The following is a 16,582-nucleotide window of genomic DNA, read 5'->3' as shown; positions in this document are numbered from 1 at the left end:
AGAACCACTGGCATATCTGGAAGAGCAATTTGCTCCTCTAGATACTGTGTGATGCATCTTTTAACTATTTTGGAAACTTCAAGGGCCATTCACTTCTTCCTCTGAAGTCAGACAGACAACCAGCAGTATCTCAGCCTGGAGGCTCTATTATCCCATTTAATATAAAACCCTTTAACTTTTAGGGGAAATTTTGGCTAAGCATCAAACAGTGTGTCCCAGAACACAACCAATGAGCTTCTATATTACCTGGGCACGGTTTAGTATAATTTTTAGAACATCCTGTCCTCCCACAGCATGACCACAAAACATCATTCTCTGGAGGATGCACCCTCGTACATTGCTGGGGGCAAGAGAGAAGGAGGAATTCATGTTTCACATACCTCTGAGCACTGTTTAGAGATGTATCACTGGGAACACTCCACTGAGATGTCTGGTTGTAGAGGCGGAGCTGCTGCAGGCTGTTCACCAGGTGGTTCAGTCTCTTCCTCTGCTGGTTGATAATTTCCCGGTTATTTGCCAGGGCGTTGAACAAAGTCTCTCGCTCAGGGACTATCAGACGCCTGCAGAGATCAGATCAAGAGACAGGGATAAGGACCATTCTGTGCATCTGGGTCACAGGCAGGCAAGCAAACACCAGTGGTTTAGTGGTTCTGGCTACTGAAACTCGAGGAGGTCAAACGTGGTATGGTTTGAACACCAAAGCAGTTCGGTTCATCTCAAATATATACTTCTCCTTTGAATATGCTGCCAGTTTATTCATTTAGCTCATTTGCTTCAAGGAAGCAAATCTGCTAGGGAAGTTTCATTAGCTGCCATCAATGAATTTCTACAAAGCTTACAGTTTTTTTCTATAAGCACTATTTGCACTGTACACGGAGACACAACAAGCTTGTAACATGTATGAAGCCAGAGAGTTTGAACCTATGGCTCCCATTAGGTGTCTGAGCCAAGAATTACTCCCAGATCCCTCAAAAAGGATTGTACTGTTAAACAGGAAAAGGTCTTTGTTGATTACAGACTAATTCCCAATTCACTGATGTGTTCTTTGCAGTAGTTCTGTACTCCAGTTTCAATTACTTACTTCTGCTTTCTCTTCTGTTCCAGGTGCCGATCCCACTCCAAATCCAGGACGTCATTCACGTCCTGAACAGCAAACTTCACGTACTGGTGCAAGCGCTGGATTTCCTGCCATACAAAATAAAGTGAGTTTTTAATTCGCTTCAGAAATCTCAGTTTCAGTTGAAGAAGATGAAGAATCTTTGGGCTCATTCAGTCCAAGCCATAGAGCACTTGCCCGTATTTCTGCCTGGAAAGTTTTACCAGCACAACAGAACTCAGCATGGTGAAAATTTATGTAACAATCAATGGGGTACACACAGGCTTTGGCCTGGACTTTTTACCTCAGCTCTCAACTAAAAATAATACTGTCCACAATATTTGCAAAACACTGCCAGGTCTTCACAAAAAGGATTTTACAAACATCAGGCATTATACAAAACAATCCTTATTTCAAATGCCACTTCCAGAACATGAGTCATTTGCTCCCATCTTATAATTGTTAGAAGTTTCAATGTTGTAAGTGATCAAAGCTTTGCAGGCTACTCACACGACTCTAGAATATTTGCATTCACAGACTGTGATTCATGAAAGCACTCACAAATGCTCACACCTCCCACATTAAGGCAAGGAATGAATTTGACTTTTATAGGTAGGAAAATAAATTAAAAGCAAGGACAGAGAATAAAGTGACTTATCCATGACCACACAGTTGCACAACTGCAGCAGCTAAGCCAGCAAGCCCTGCTCCCTAAACAAACCCAGAGCTCAGTCTCATTCCTGTGATCCCTCCTGCCTGGCATGGCATGGCTTGAACTCCAACCTTGTAAAATGAAAATGGAAACTGCAGTTGGTTTCAGCTCATCTCAACACAATGTTAACCTAAACACAATAAAGCAGGCAAGGAACACAGCTTGGGAAGAATTCCACTGCAAATGCTTTCATGATACAGCATAAAATTCTACTGAGACATCCCTAACCTGAAAGCACATCCAGTCCTGCTGTGGGCTTAAACACTGCCAAGCCCAGGTTTCCTCTCTCCAGCACCTATACAGCAGCAACTCTCTGGATACCAAAACTATACAGCTGCACATCAGAAAAGTCTCAGGGTCTTGAAAACTTCATTGAAAACTAAGACACGAAGCTGACTAAGGGAGCTTTTCTCACCCAAGAGAATGGGGATGATGGAGACTGAGAAAAATTTAAGAGTCAGGACAGAGCTTTCTCAAAGCAAACTTTCACAAAGTTGAACCAAAAGTTCTCTCCTTTCATTCCAATCCACTTCCACTTCTCTCCCACTGTGTTATTCTTTCCTCATGGTCCTTCCTCTATGCAGTGAAACACATACTTCCAAGATTATCATCTCTCTGAAGTCACAAGCACAAGCTTTAAATGTCACAGAGACATGCTGGACATCAAAGCAGGCATGCAATTAAGACTGTGAATCAATCAACAGAATCCAGGTGAAGATTAGAGATCAGACCTAAAAGAAATCACTTTGTGTCAGCTGAATTCTAATAACTGCATGCATGGTCTTGATACCTACTGCCACAAAGATGACATCTAATTATGCCTTCAGCCTGCCAGTCAAACCTCCTGAGGGGAACTTACCAGTGTATAAAAGACCAAGTATCATTTGTAAAGGCACATTCACTCTATTTTGCTTAGGGTTGAACAGCCCTCATCACCAGAGCTGTAATAAAAAGTGCTTCACCCCTACTTTCTTTCTTTCTTGTCTTTGAAAGCCTCCTTATGTACTGCAGGTTATTTTCCTTTGTGTCCCAGCTTTTAAAATATCATTAAGCTTTATGCTCCACCATCCATGAAATTAACCACACAATTCTGTAAGTCATAATAAATCATCAAATTGTTCCATAAGGCACTTGCTGAAGATAAAAATAATTCCAAGAACTCTTCTACAGAGTGTAGAAAAAAAACCCAACATTCTTTGAACTGAAATCCCTGAGCAAACACTACAGGCTGAGAAGGAACAGGATGTCAAGAGGCACATTCTAAGATTAGAATAGACTTGGATCACAGGTGAACTACATCCCCTCAGAAGGAGTTTTGAATCATCACTGCAAACGGCAACAACAGAGAGGAGCTTCAGGAGAGGATTTTCAGCACCTCTTGCAAACCCATGGAAAACAAAGCTCACCACACATTTACTGGACTATGCTGAAACAGCAAATACTTAGGGCAGAACAACAATGCTGGGCACTTGCACACACAAGCCTAAGTTTTATTTTATTTAAAACTCTCTATCAGAAGTTGGCTGACATGATTCATACCTGAAGCTGTGCTTCACTCTTGGGATCCAAAGGTTTCTTATAGAGCAAGTGTAAATACCCCAAGCTACGATTCTGTTCGTTCTGTTCTTTAGCCTCTTCTACCCCTGCAAATCCCTCCAGCAAGGTTGTCTTCAGAATACTGATATCTCCATGAAGTGACTGCAAAGAGAAATAGAACAGATGGGACAAGTTCAAAGTAACATTTTCCATTGCCATCCCTAGCACAAGGGCTTCTGCAAGCATGTGCCTGAAAGCACCCAGACAAATGCCACCCCTGCATTAAGGCAGCAGAGTCCAGTGGTCCATCTACAGTTCAGCTGTAGGAGGTTAAGGAGGAACATCAGGTGAGGAAGAGTCACTGCTGGTTCACAGAAGATATTCTGCTCACCTCTGTTGTTTCTTTAATTTCCAAGAGGAAGGTGTGAAGATCGTCTGACTCAGTTCGCAACATCTTCATTTCCTCTGGAGTTCCAACTTGGAAACAGGCTTTGGAAGTCCGGGCCTTCAGCTCCTCCATCTCCTTTTGAAAATGTGCAATCTGCAAAGCCAAAGAAAGGGCAGCCACTGAAAACACAGAGGGTTTGGAACAAATGTCACAGCTCTTGGATCATGCCTCAATTACACCATAAACACCGGCCACTCTGCAGCCAAAGCAGGAAATTCTTCTTGAACATTAACAGGAAAGAATACTCCATCTTCTCAGCACAGTGACTGAGGATGACTGAACAGGACACACAAATAGCAACTACAAACCAGGCCGATTATCTTAGGAAAAATTTCCATTCTGATTCCTAAACTACTTACAGACACCATCAGAACACAGCTGAAGTGTCTGTGTGGCATTATGAAGAAAACTGCTTGAAAATCTCACCTCCTCCCTGATTCCTGCTATGACAGGGTCTGACTCCTTCCACTGGTGGGTCTGTTTCTCTAAAGCCGTGCTGGGGAGTGCTGATTTGCCCTGGGGAGAAAAAAAAAAACGACAAAGCCAAAACCAATATGAATGATCTATCCATTGCAACAGGGAACTTAAAATATCAAAAAAGGCCTGATGTTAGAAAGTCCATTCAGACACCAGACATTGATTATAACAACATAGGTCAAAATACAGCTCTCTAAAGACATGCAGAGAACATTGGCTCAGAACCACAGATTTGCTACTATTTCAAAGTCAAAAGTTAGCTAATTCTTTGACCTAAGAACACCAGTTCCGTCCAAGGAATTCTAAGCAAATTGTGGGTCATGCACAATATTCATCCTCCAAAGAACCCAGTCAAGTCCTGTTACCTGAGTAGAGCTTGGCTTTGCTGCTGAGGGGGTGATTTTGGGTGTCTTCTGTACCAACGAAGCTGAAGGAGTATTTTGAGCAGGACGTGCTACTGGAATTTAGTAAGAACAACAGTAATTTATGAACTTATACAAAGCTTGAGAAAACAGGCTGGGATCAGAAACAATCACCACTATCAAATCATAGCAGGAGTGCTATGGGCCTCAATACAAGAACACACCTTCCTCAGATGCCTTTTCACTTCCATCCAACTTCTCTGTGACTACTTTGAACTCTAGTCAATGCAGATGGAAGGTAAGGCACTGATTTGTGTGACTGCCCAGAAACATTCATTACCAGAGCACTGAAAATGCCAGAACTTCTGGGGGAACTTAAGCAGCTGAATATAATTATTTCACATATGGTTCTCTGAGGAATAAAGAGCACAAATGGAAAAAACACTCAGTTTGAAGAGTAAGTGATTCACATCACGATGGTGTGCCAATCAGGAGGGCTTCTACAGCAGGAAAAGCAAGAAAGAAGCCAAATGAAGCTCACTGTGTCCTACAACTTTTAGAACATTTTTTATAATGCATTACTCCCAACAATTAGGATCAGACTCCTACCTGTGGCAGGCACAGGAGATGAAGTCTTCAGTGGTGTGGTAGGAGGGGCTGCGATGGGCGTGGACTGGCTCAGAGAACTTCCAGGTGCAGTTTTGGAACTGGTTGAGAAGGAAAACATTGTGGAAGTGCATTGCCCACTGCTGCTCGTGGGAGAAGAGGTGTCTACAGCACTGAACCTGCAACAGAATGAATAAAAGAATGACTGAATGAATGAATGAATGAGCATCCCCTGGGATCAGCAACAACTCAAGCTCCAGATACAAAAATCATGAGTGTAGCTTCTGGAGATAGTGGGAAGGAGCCATTCAGGATAATTTCTGAATACATGGAACCACGAAGACTTCCATCTTAGATCCAGCCAGGAGCAAAAGGTAAGTGTCAGCAAAAAGTACTACCCTGCTTCAAATGCACCTCGTCATTTTGTTCCAACTACAGAAAATCTGAGCTGCCCTTCAGTATCATCCTCAGAGTAAGGCTCAAACAGAAATTCTGCAAGAAAATATGAATTTCTATTCATTTGCAAACTCAGCTCCTCGAGGCAGCCAATTTAAATATTCAGCCAATTCACTGGCGTATCATTTGCTTTATACACAAAATATAAAAAGCCTTAAGAGCTCCCATCAGATCCTGGTGTAGTAAAGATTTTTCTAATTAAAAAATAATCATGTGAACCATCAGAAATTTCTTATGATGCATTTACATGAAAGTTCTTCTCCTTAAAAAGGAGCTCCAATTACCACAGCTCTGTGTTTTAAACCACTTTTTCTAAAAATAGAGAGCAAGTCTCGGGAGTTGGAGGGAAGAGTGAATATATGAGATCTGAGAACACTCACTCCAACCCATTTTGCATAGTTTCTAATCAATATTAGTTTTTTTCAGTTGGTGTGAACAAGCTTTGAAGATTCCAGATCCTGTGCTCAGTAAGCAAGTGTCCATTTAAGAACAGAACCAAAAGGTCTGGCACCTTCTCTGCTGAACACAGAGTGGCAAAGCAATCCATCAGCTGTGACTCCAGCTTCCTCTCAAGCTGGGGGTAAGGAACCCTCAAGAGAGAAACTTGTGCTGTCATCACCCCACTAAACCAGTCCCAGATGGAAGGGATTTCCCAGCAGTCTTTAGCCATGATTTGCATCAAACCAAAGCAAAGAATCACCATTTGATGCCTATGAAACAAAGATAAAAAAAAACCCCTAAGTCTCTGGCAACTTATCAGTCTAAATTTTTGGCACTGTCCCTTGACTAGTACCATGCCCATGAACATAACCTCTGGCATGGGAAGCACTGAGGGTCTTCACAGCCAAGACAGTCTTGGATAAAGAGGGGTTTCCTCAGTGCTTTCCTGGGAACATGGGGAACAGTTGTCAGGGCAAAAAGCCAGAGACCATCTTCAGAACTACCATACATTATCCACACCTGCAGCAATTTCACAAATATCCAGCCCCTGCATTCACTACTGAATCTATTTACTTCTCACTGAGGTTCACTTTGACTGAAGAAGCTGAAGGTGCAAAAGATGATTTCTGTGCAGCAGGTGCTGTGGAGAGCGATGGCCCAGACGAGCTGTCTGCAGCTGGTTTAAAGTTCATGGACCCAAAAGGAAAGGAGGTGGCAGTAGCTGTTGTGGTGCCTACAGATGCAGGAGTCATGGATGCCTTGGAAGAAGCAGAGGAGAAGGAGAATGTTGCTGCTCCAGTCAGAGCAGGAGTCTGGGCTTGCTTGGAGGCATCGGTGGCAAAGGAATACGATGGAGGATCACTGCCTGTGGAGCCAGGAGTCTTTGCAGCTGAAGGCATGAAAGAAAAAACAGCTGCTCCACTCCCTGCTGGAGGCTGACTTGAGGTGGGCACAGTGGGAGCAACACCCGGTACTGTGTCAGGCTTTAGAGAAGTTGGAGGAGTGGTTGGACTTGTGGCAGTACTTCCTGCAGAAAGACAAATGGGAAAGGAGGACGCTCATTTGGCTGCACTGACTAATGGCAGAAGGTATTGCAAGGCCAAATCTATTTGATGGGGACAGCTCAGCACTGCTTCTCTCACTGGACAGTGAGGAAGAGAGATGGCAGAGCTGGGCTTGCAGTCCCTGAACCCAGCAAGTGATACAGAAACTGTACAAAGTCACGATCAGTACAACAATCTGTCCAGGTTAATGTTGTCTGCAGTTTCCTGTGAAAGGGCTTCACCTTCCTCCATTGATTTTGATGGGGTTCCTGCCATCTCACATAAAATAGGCAGTTGGCACACAAGTTAGCCAGCACTGCAGGGAATCAGGCTGCCAAACAACAGCATTCTGGCTGGGGAAGGAGAAGCAAATTTGGGCACAGGGAAGAAAATGGTGCATTTACAATTATTCCTACATGCACAAAAACAAGCAAAATCATCTTACCTGCCTACATCACACTACACAGGGCAACACATCTATAACTGAAACAAAACTACTCCTCTTCATCTGCTAACACAATTTTCACAGTGCTGAGGAAAGCCTTAAATAGGATTTTGTTTAAATAGGATTTTGCTGCAGCCAAACACCTTAGCTCATATCATGACCTCCTGTGGCAAAACTATGGAGGAAAACCATCACCTCTCTGAAGTGTGCAGGCCATGCACAAAGCTGGGCAAAGAGCCTCCTAAAACTGCTTTGGCCCTATTCTCCAAAGGCTGATTGCACAGGAAAGTCTAAATGCACAGCCTGCAAAGTGCTTGAGATCCCACAAACAAACAGGTTTAAAGGCTGGACTCAATGATCTTAGAGGTCTTTTCCAAACTAAATGATTCTGTGATTTCATGCACAGGACTAGATAATTTCACACTGATGCACAAAAGACAGAGAACAGTCCTGGGAGCTCAAAATACCCAAGAAGTGCTCTCCATTATCATTATAAAGAAAAAATATGTTTTCTGTGACACGTGTGTCTGACTACTGAACTGACAGATCAGTATGACAAAGATCCAAGTGTTCCCTAACCCACTGGAGCACTTACCTGCTGACTTTGGAACTCTCTCCCCGACCAACTGCAGAGGCTCTGGGGTCACAATAAGTGACCTGACCCCTGGGTTTTGGTTGATCATGTAAAACGGGCAGAGCACACCATCCGTAGAGAGCAGGATCAGAACTGGAGCTGGAGCAAGGATCTTCTCATCACCTGCCAGAGACCACACATATAAGTCCTGCAGTCAAAGCTTCCTATTTCTGTTCCTGCTGGAATTGCCACCTTCATGTGACTTTCTTCACACAACATTACTTTCATTTCTCCCTTCTTGCCTTCATTTGCATCTTTGTTCCCTTGCTTCTCTGTCAATGCTCAGCTCTCTCTCTTGCCTTTTGTATTCCTTTCTGTTCCTGACTTCATGTTTCATAAAAGGGTTATTTTGACAATCGAATGTCATCTCCTGAATGACAAAGCCCAACTTTCACCCATGAATTCCTGTGCCAAGCTTTTTCAGATTTTTGAAGCAGTCCTTTTTCCTCACTGATACTCTGCTCCCTCCTTCAATTCCTTTCAGCAATCCTCACATTCCATCGGGCCCTGCCACCTCATTAACATTCATGTGCATAAACTACAAAATGGAATTGCTACATAGGAAGCTTTTTAACTTTAAAGAAAGCCAACATCAAACAAATATTCTTGTGATCTGAACCACTGATACAAAGTACTTGTGTTTTATGCAGCTGCTTTGTGAGTCTGCTTCAGTACAAAAATTCTCAGCACAGTTAAAGGCCCCAGAACACTCTGTATTTCTAAAAAAAATTCTGTCAAGGTGTGCTTAATTAAACAAAAAACCCCAAACCAACACACCTAGAGTGCAGGAAAAATCTGCTATAATCATGGTGCTTTGTTTGTCAGGCAGTGCAGTGGATAGCCATGTTTCTTTACTATTGGTTCTTCAGGAAGAGCATGCTAGGGAAGGGCAGTTTCCACATGGGAAAAAGCTCCAGGACAAATGAGGTTTCTCTGCAACCTACACTTGCTGTGAACTGCAAAGCCAATTAATGGGCAGCCAAACTCGTGTCAGAACACAGAGAAAGTGTTAGCAAAAAGCTTCTCCAAAAAACCTTTCTAAAAACTCTGAGGCAGCACAACACAGGCTTAAAAAAAATCTGTCCTGACAGATTTCTTAATCCAGTAACTGTATAGATTAACAGAGAAAAGGCTTCAAATTCAATTTGGCATTCAAGTACAAAGTTTGACCTCAATTCCCTACTGTAGGTTTTCTTTCAGGTGAAGTTCTCAGTTAACTGGCACCCTCCTGTGCCCCTAAGGAACTCCTGACTGCAGTACCTTCCACCCTGCCTGAAGGCATCTCTATTTCAATCTGTCTCTGGGCTTCAAGGAAGAATTCATAGAATTCACTAAGATACAACACAATAGCTCAGATGTAGCTTCAGACTTTGACAAGGTACTTTGAAGAGCCTTCAGGCAGCACAGAAGGTACAGCAATAATGCAGCTGAGTAGATGTAGAGCACAGCAGGGTTTAGGCAGTAAAGACCCTGTGCTTTAATGCAGAATGAAAACCTACACATTCACCTCAGCGATCTTTGCTGTTTCTGGCTTTGAAATCAACCCACTTTTCCTTTAGATCCATGTAAATGTACTTGATACAAAACAGTTCTGCAAAAGGACATAAGTGACAAGAATAAAGAACACCTCACAAGCAGCCTGAAATCCCCAGTGTTAGAACATGACTCCTTTAAACTCACTGTAATCTCAGTTCTGGGGAACACAGATGTAACTCAGGAGCTTTGTTTGCCATGTCTGTTGGTGTCATACCCCAGCATGCTGAAAGCTCCAGGAAAGAACTGTATTTAACACTTTGCCACTGAATCTTCACACAGAAGTAAAGCCATGTGCTATGGGTTTGGTATAAAAACAGCAGGAGGTGTGTTGGTCTCCCTTCCAGAATGATCTCCCAGAACTCTGAGCACAAGGCTGCCCCTCAAAAATATCAAATGTATTGAGATTTTTGGACTATTCCACAAGAAAGACTAACAAGACTTACTGATCATGATGGGCATGTTACTGGTGTAATCTACAGCAACACCAACGGGCAGAGTGTCATCACTTTTATCTGTCACAGGAAGTTCTGCTCTGCTGGAGTCCTCCAAAACCCACAATTCCCAATTCTGCAAAAAGTAATATTATTATTACATTGACTGCTCCTTTCCTGTGACCAGCCTTCTTCAGCACTCCAGCCTACAACAGCTGAAACACCAGCTAGAGAGTATCTACTTACATCTGTCAGATTAACAAATGCCAGAAAGATCAGGGTCCTTCACAGATTTGTGTGTGACTTCTCATGTATAATTGCACATCAGAGGTCAGACATTTCTAATGCTTAACTTCAACTGATGACCTCACATCAATCACTTTGTTATAGAGAGTTTGACCAAATTTTGAGACTGCCAAGTGAATCATCACGAATAGACTTCTGGTACTTGGTTCACAACACACACCACTTGCTCATCTAAGAATTATCTTAAGATTCCATACAATTTAGAAGCCTGCTTAGTTTTGGGATGTCTTAAAAAAAATCATCATCTCATTATATTCCAGGTCTTATACAGGTTATACTTAGGGAAAGAAAATGTACATTTGCACAAATGCAACACAAAATATATTCCATAAATGGAATAAAAATATTACCTGATCCCCCTGCCTGGCAAGAATGCTGACTTCTGTGGAAGCTGCTGAAGCTGCCAGAACTAGATCCCTGTGGGCATGGACACAAACCGGTTAAAATTAACATGACAGTCCACTGCAAGGTCTACAAAAAGGAGGAACACAATCTATGGAGAAGCACTGACCATTCAGACATGCACGTCAAGGGAAAGACCTTGCCATGATTCCTGCCACTCACCATTCCTCAACAAAATTGAGGAAGTAATGATGCTGTCTCTCAGTGCAGCTCGTGTAGCATGGCTCCATGAAATTCACAAACTTCTCTGGTCGCTTCTCTTCCTTTTTCTGTAAGATCAACACTGATAACTTATTTTCCCATGCAGAAACCAAGCCATCTCCCTTAAATCTGACAGCATCAGGGCACACCAACAATGTCATAACTTGATCTCAGCAGAGAACAGGTTACTCGTTGATTTTCAGGTGGATCCTACTTCCTCCACTCAATGCCCCCAACCTCAAACCCACAATTTACAGCAGTACCAAACTCAGATTCTAAGTGGTGTCAGTGTCAATAAGAAAAGCAACTCGCCATTGTAATGAACAAGCAACAAACACTTGTGTCTTTGTGACTGCTGGCACTTACAGGCAATATGGCAATGACCACTTGTGGAGACATTTCCAGGGTCCCATCAGCCTCTGCATACACGATGCTAAAGACATATGTGCCAATCCAAAGTACATCCAAAACTGAAAGAGAAAGCAAATGCCTCAGCCAGAAACACTTTATAATAATACTTCCTTGTTGATTTTAACTGTGCACAGCACACAAAAGGAAATGACAAACAAATGGCAACTAACTCCTGAACTACCAAGCTTAAGAATCACAGAAAATCACACTGTAACTACATAACCAGTGCTATGTAGCTGCTATAACCAAAGACAACAGGGGGAAGAATGAATAAAACATTTTTAAAGAGAAAACAACTTAAAAAGTAATAAAAAGATGTACCTTTAACAGGATTGTCCGAATCATAAAAGGGAGGACAAGGGATTACTTTCTTCTCCTGCAGATTCTACAAATAAAACAACTCTTAAATACATAGAAAAAGCAACAAACAAGCCAGTTGCAAGTTTTGCAGAAAGCCCAGAGAACTGGTTTAGAGCAATTCACCCACGTTTTAACACTCATCATGGGCCACTTTGAAATTACGACTTTTCAGTGACCAGTGCAAACCCTAAACTAAACCAAATATTGGCCTAAGACACTTGAGTATTATTGAAACACTTGGGCAGCATCACATGGCTCACACCATGTGCCACCTAACCAAATTCTGTAGTCTGTGATGCAAGAACCAACCAAACAAATGAAAAAAAAAAAAAAAAAAAACCAACCAAAACCCAAACCCAACAAAATATCCTATTTCAAACTTCTGAAAAGACATAAGGCCTTAATACCACCAACACTTACAGGCAGATATTGTACCACAGTGCCATTTTGCCTCCCTGCAGCCAGTTGTTTTCCCTTTGGGCTCCAACACACTAGGCAAAAAAAAAAGAAAGAGAATTTCATTAGCACTAAGGAACTGGAGACACCCCACAAAAACAGGACCAGTAAATTAAAATTACTATTTTTTTCCATTGCAAAAAATCATGAATCTGAATCAAACAAGGAGTCATCCAGTCACAGAGAAAGCAAGACTACACAGCTCAAAAACCAACAGGTGATGATGCTTATTTGCATGTTTTCCTGGAAATGAGTCAAGCCTGAGACAGCGCAAACCACAGGTGGGCACATTTGATAACTCACAAGACTCAGCTGCTGCAATCAACTGGGAAAGAGTTATTCCATTGCAACACATTTTCTGAGTCTCACCAAGTTTAAACCCTTCCTTTTTGTGAAGAATTTTAGGAGACCTCCTCCTGAGACAAGCAGCCTGTGTTTATACACCTCTCAATCTGTGTCTGTCCTTCAGTGCCCAACATTCTGAGTGCCCTCCAAGGCTGCCACTCACCACATGTGACAGCAGCAGAGGATGGGAGGGTGGCATAGACCTTCACAGAGTCTGTGACCTGCAGGACAGAGATGCTGCCATCGGACAGGCAGATGGCCACCATGGTGGGATTGGCAGGGTTCCACTTCAGGTCACTGACCATGGCTGTGCTTCCCGAGTCCTTGGCCAGTTTGTGACAAGCAAAAGCATGTTTCTGCTGCTTTGCCTTTTAGGAAAGACAAATACACGAGACAGTCAACGTGGAGCACAAAACCAAACTCTCCTGAAGTCATAGTTCAAAGCAGTTTTAACCTGCCTATAAATTAATGACTGATAAAAACAAGCAGATTTTGAATTTACTGAACCCCTTTACAAGATAACCCTCATAGAGACAGAAAATCCCACTCCAGTTACACCTCTCCTTTGCTGTATTTGGAAAAAAACCCCAAACCAAAGCCAATCCCACTTGGCACATGCTGTACCTGATTTAGGAATGTGCGGACATCAAAAAAGCTGATGAAGGACCTGATCTCACTGGACATCATACAGACAGACAGGGTGAGATTGTCACAGCTCAGAGCCAGGTGCTGCACAGGAAACTTCATGGGAACCACAGTACTCTGAATATTCTCCTCTTAAAACACAAAAGGAAAGGAAGATAGAACGAAGGGGACAAATTTAAATAGCAAGAATTGTTCTTGTAAAACAACACAACAAATTTATGCAAAAATCTTCAGTCCCATTAACAGCACCTATCAAAGGTAACATGTAGAAAAACTGAATGAAAGCAAATCCCTTCATCTCTATCAATACAATCCTGAGAGTTGCCAAATTCCGAAGAAAAGAAAATGCCACTTTCCTTCCTCAGTAACCTGAGTAATAGCAAGTGGAAAGGTTTTTGGCTTTATTGATGTATGTACAGAGTGGAACAGTTATTAAGGAGAATGAAAACCATTTTGCACTCAGGTGGTGGAACAGGGGTTGCTTCCCCTCTCCTGGACAGTTGTTTAGTCAGAGTGGGTAACTCAGTGTGAGAACTCTGCCCCTACACTCACACACATCCCTGACACATGAACAGGCTCAGAGCTCAAAGAATGGCTACCAACCCAGCAAAGAATGGCTACCAATTATGCTCCTGCCTTCCCACACAAGAAACTGTGGCAATCCAAATGCCTGACAGAGAATGACAAAGGCTGTAACATGTATCAGGAGCCAAAAACTCCATGTCATAAATTCCATATAAACCTGTCTCTGTCAAAACCATGAGATTTAAGTGTGTCTTACCAATTTTATTGGGATCTTCTCCCAGCTGTTTCTGCATGAGAAGATCCCTGGTGTGGAAGATCTGCAGGCTGGTCCCTCCACCAGCAAAGACCAGCCCATATTTGTTGGACACTGCGAGGAGGCTGGAGCGCTCTTTGGGAAGATCATCAGGAGCATCAAAGATGCGAACCTTCTTCAGTGCTCTGAACTGAAAATCCTGTTTGAGACAGTTGGGAAGGAGCTGTTCACATGCTGCCCAAGAGGAACAGTTTACTTTGGCTTCTCTAAGACAGCAAGTGCAGAAGCCTCTCCATGAGAGCTGCAAATCCCTGCCACACCTCGAGGCAGTCTCTGGCCACTCCATCACATTTTCTGGCTCATCTATGAAAGACTGAGATCACACCACATTTTTTTACCATTGGTTAAATCTCTCTTGTACCCAGTGCCCGTGTTTGTAATATCTGCAGGAGCTGAATCTGCCTGGGACACCTGACCTTCTCAGGAGCACACCAGAACCAGCCAAGGGACACAGAGGAAAAGAGAAGGGAATAAAGAAAAGATGGAACAGCACTGAACAGATCTTGTTGCTACAAGGTACACTTGCTAACATACTTGATTATGCCAGTAACTCCAATCAAGCACCTGAGTTATTCCCAAATTACTGCCACTAATAAGTACATTCCTGCAATCTGAGGAGGATATAGGAACTAGGATACTTCTGCAAAACAAACAGCCCAACTACCCTGTTTCTGAGAGCAGAAAGCAGCTGCACAAAGACCACAATTGCTCCACGAATCTGTTCCCCGGTGTCCCTTTCTACTCAGCCTCACAGTAACACTGAGTGACACAGGACAGGCTGGCACCACACAGCAAGACTCCAGCTCACACTGCCCCACAGCCACACATGCTGCTCCCCAAATCAGGAGACTCCCAGGACAAGGCATGCTGACAGGAGGTTTAGAAACGCATCACTCTTCTTCCAAAACAAGGTTCCTACAACTCTCCCTCATCCCTGAAACTGCTCGAGGCCAGACTGGATGAGGCTTGGAGCAATCTGGTCTGGTGGAAGGTGTCCCTGCCCGTGGCAGGGGTTGGAACGAGATGAGCTTTACGGTTAATTCCAACACAAAACATGCTGTGATTCCTTCCCCAGGCATTAAACACCCCTCTACATCAAGGCCATGCCAGCCTTCCCTTTTCCACCCCACAGGCTTGTAAAACACTATGCTAGAAAGTCCTCAAGTATTGGAAAGTTCTCAAGATTGCCCAGAAAGGGTGTGGAGTGTCCCTCACTGGAGATATTCCAGACCCTTCGGGACGCAATCCTGTGCCCTGTGCTCTGGGTCGACCCGGCCCGAGCAGGGAAGCTTGACCAGATGACCCACTGTGGTCCCTTCCAGCCTGACCCATCCTGGGATTCTGTTTCACAAACACTGCAAGGAGGTCTGAAAAAGCCCCGCCACGACCCCCCCAGTTTGTCAGCCCCACGGTCCCAACCAAGCCTCCCCCAGAACCCACCACCTCTCGCAGCCCAGGCCGAACCTTCTCCAAGCCCCGTTCCCCTCCGGCTCCAAGCCAAGGCCCCCCGGCCCGGGTCAAACAGCCTGTCAAACCCTTCCCCCCGGTGGGCTGCCCCTCACACCCCCCGCTCTCCCCGTGCCTCACCTTCATCTCCCGCTCGGGGATCACGTCCATGTCGTCCCCCATGGCGGCCCCGCGGCCGCGGTCCCGCCGCCCGCGCCCCGCCGGGAAAGTCCCGCGCTGCTTCCGCTTCCGGCGGGGCCGCTCTGGCCGCGGCTCTCGGTGCTCCGGGTCCTCCCACCGGGTCCTCCCCCACAACAGCTGTGCTTAATAAACCCTTTTTGCGCAGAATCAGTTAGGTTGCAAAATATCTCTGAAATCATGGAGTCCCATCTCTGGCCGAACACCACCTTGTCACCCAGCCCAAAGCACTGAGTGCCACGTCCAGTCGCTCCTTGAACACCTCCAGGGACGGTGACTCCTCCACCTCCCTGGGCAGCCCGTTCCAACGTCTAATCACCCTTTCTGTGAAGAAATTCCTCCCAGTGTCCAACCTGAACCTCCCCTGGCGCAGCTTAAGGCTGTGTGCGTTCACCCAGATTTCCCCACACGTTCTGAGGCGCTGGAAGCCGCAGGACGCCCGTGCCCTGCTCCGTCCGGAGGGGACTCGGCCCGCTGGAGCAGCCCCGCACGGGACAGCCCCCGCTGGCACCGGCGATGGGCTCTGGCTGTCCCTGCCAAGCCATGGTGGAGCCTGGCAGGCGGCTGCTCCAACCCGGCCACCAGCCCTTGGTGAGGGGCTTTGATGTTTTTCCCGTATCGGAGACGCAGTGTTGCTTCAGGTCTAAGGAATCAGGGAAACTCGGAAGGGACGCTCGAGGATCATTAGATCCAACTCCTGGCCCTGCACGGGCGCCCCAGCAATCCCACCATGGCCCTGAGAGCATTGTCC

At 44.6% G+C, this 16,582-nt stretch overlaps 1 protein-coding gene across 3 annotated transcripts in view; it reads right to left on the bottom strand.

Moving 5' to 3' along the window:
• The window catches only part of NUP214 (nucleoporin 214), a 38,856-nt gene extending 22,980 nt beyond the window's left edge, over positions 1-15,876 (bottom strand). Inside the window, exons 1-19 of one of the 3 annotated variants that reach the window (XM_069031611.1) lie at positions 15,775-15,876; positions 14,131-14,326; positions 13,329-13,480; positions 12,868-13,072; positions 12,324-12,394; positions 11,865-11,928; positions 11,499-11,602; positions 11,094-11,200; positions 10,880-10,946; positions 10,236-10,359; positions 8,218-8,379; positions 6,708-7,161; positions 5,241-5,416; positions 4,635-4,726; positions 4,219-4,308; positions 3,736-3,885; positions 3,348-3,506; positions 1,082-1,185; positions 381-560 (exon numbers count right to left, since the gene is read on the bottom strand). In XM_069031611.1, the coding sequence (XP_068887712.1) occupies positions 381-560; positions 1,082-1,185; positions 3,348-3,506; positions 3,736-3,885; positions 4,219-4,308; positions 4,635-4,726; positions 5,241-5,416; positions 6,708-7,161; positions 8,218-8,379; positions 10,236-10,359; positions 10,880-10,946; positions 11,094-11,200; positions 11,499-11,602; positions 11,865-11,928; positions 12,324-12,394; positions 12,868-13,072; positions 13,329-13,480; positions 14,131-14,326; positions 15,775-15,816 (2,699 nt within the window). In that variant the 5' untranslated portion in view covers positions 15,817-15,876. Of the gene's footprint in view, positions 1-380; positions 561-1,081; positions 1,186-3,347; positions 3,507-3,735; positions 3,886-4,218; positions 4,309-4,634; positions 4,727-5,240; positions 5,417-6,707; positions 7,162-8,217; positions 8,380-10,235; positions 10,360-10,879; positions 10,947-11,093; positions 11,201-11,498; positions 11,603-11,864; positions 11,929-12,323; positions 12,395-12,481; positions 12,543-12,867; positions 13,073-13,328; positions 13,481-14,130; positions 14,327-15,774 lie in introns of those variants that run through there. The other 2 variants (XM_069031609.1, XM_069031612.1) reach the window with 2 other exon arrangements.
• Positions 15,877-16,582: the final 706 nt, after the last annotated feature.

The sequence above is a fragment of the Aphelocoma coerulescens genome, chromosome 17 (genome assembly GCF_041296385.1).
Source record: "Aphelocoma coerulescens isolate FSJ_1873_10779 chromosome 17, UR_Acoe_1.0, whole genome shotgun sequence".
NCBI lineage: Eukaryota > Metazoa > Chordata > Aves > Passeriformes > Corvidae > Aphelocoma > Aphelocoma coerulescens.
The sequence above is the reverse complement of the archived record's forward strand: the minus strand, read 5'-3'. Positions and strand labels throughout refer to the sequence as shown.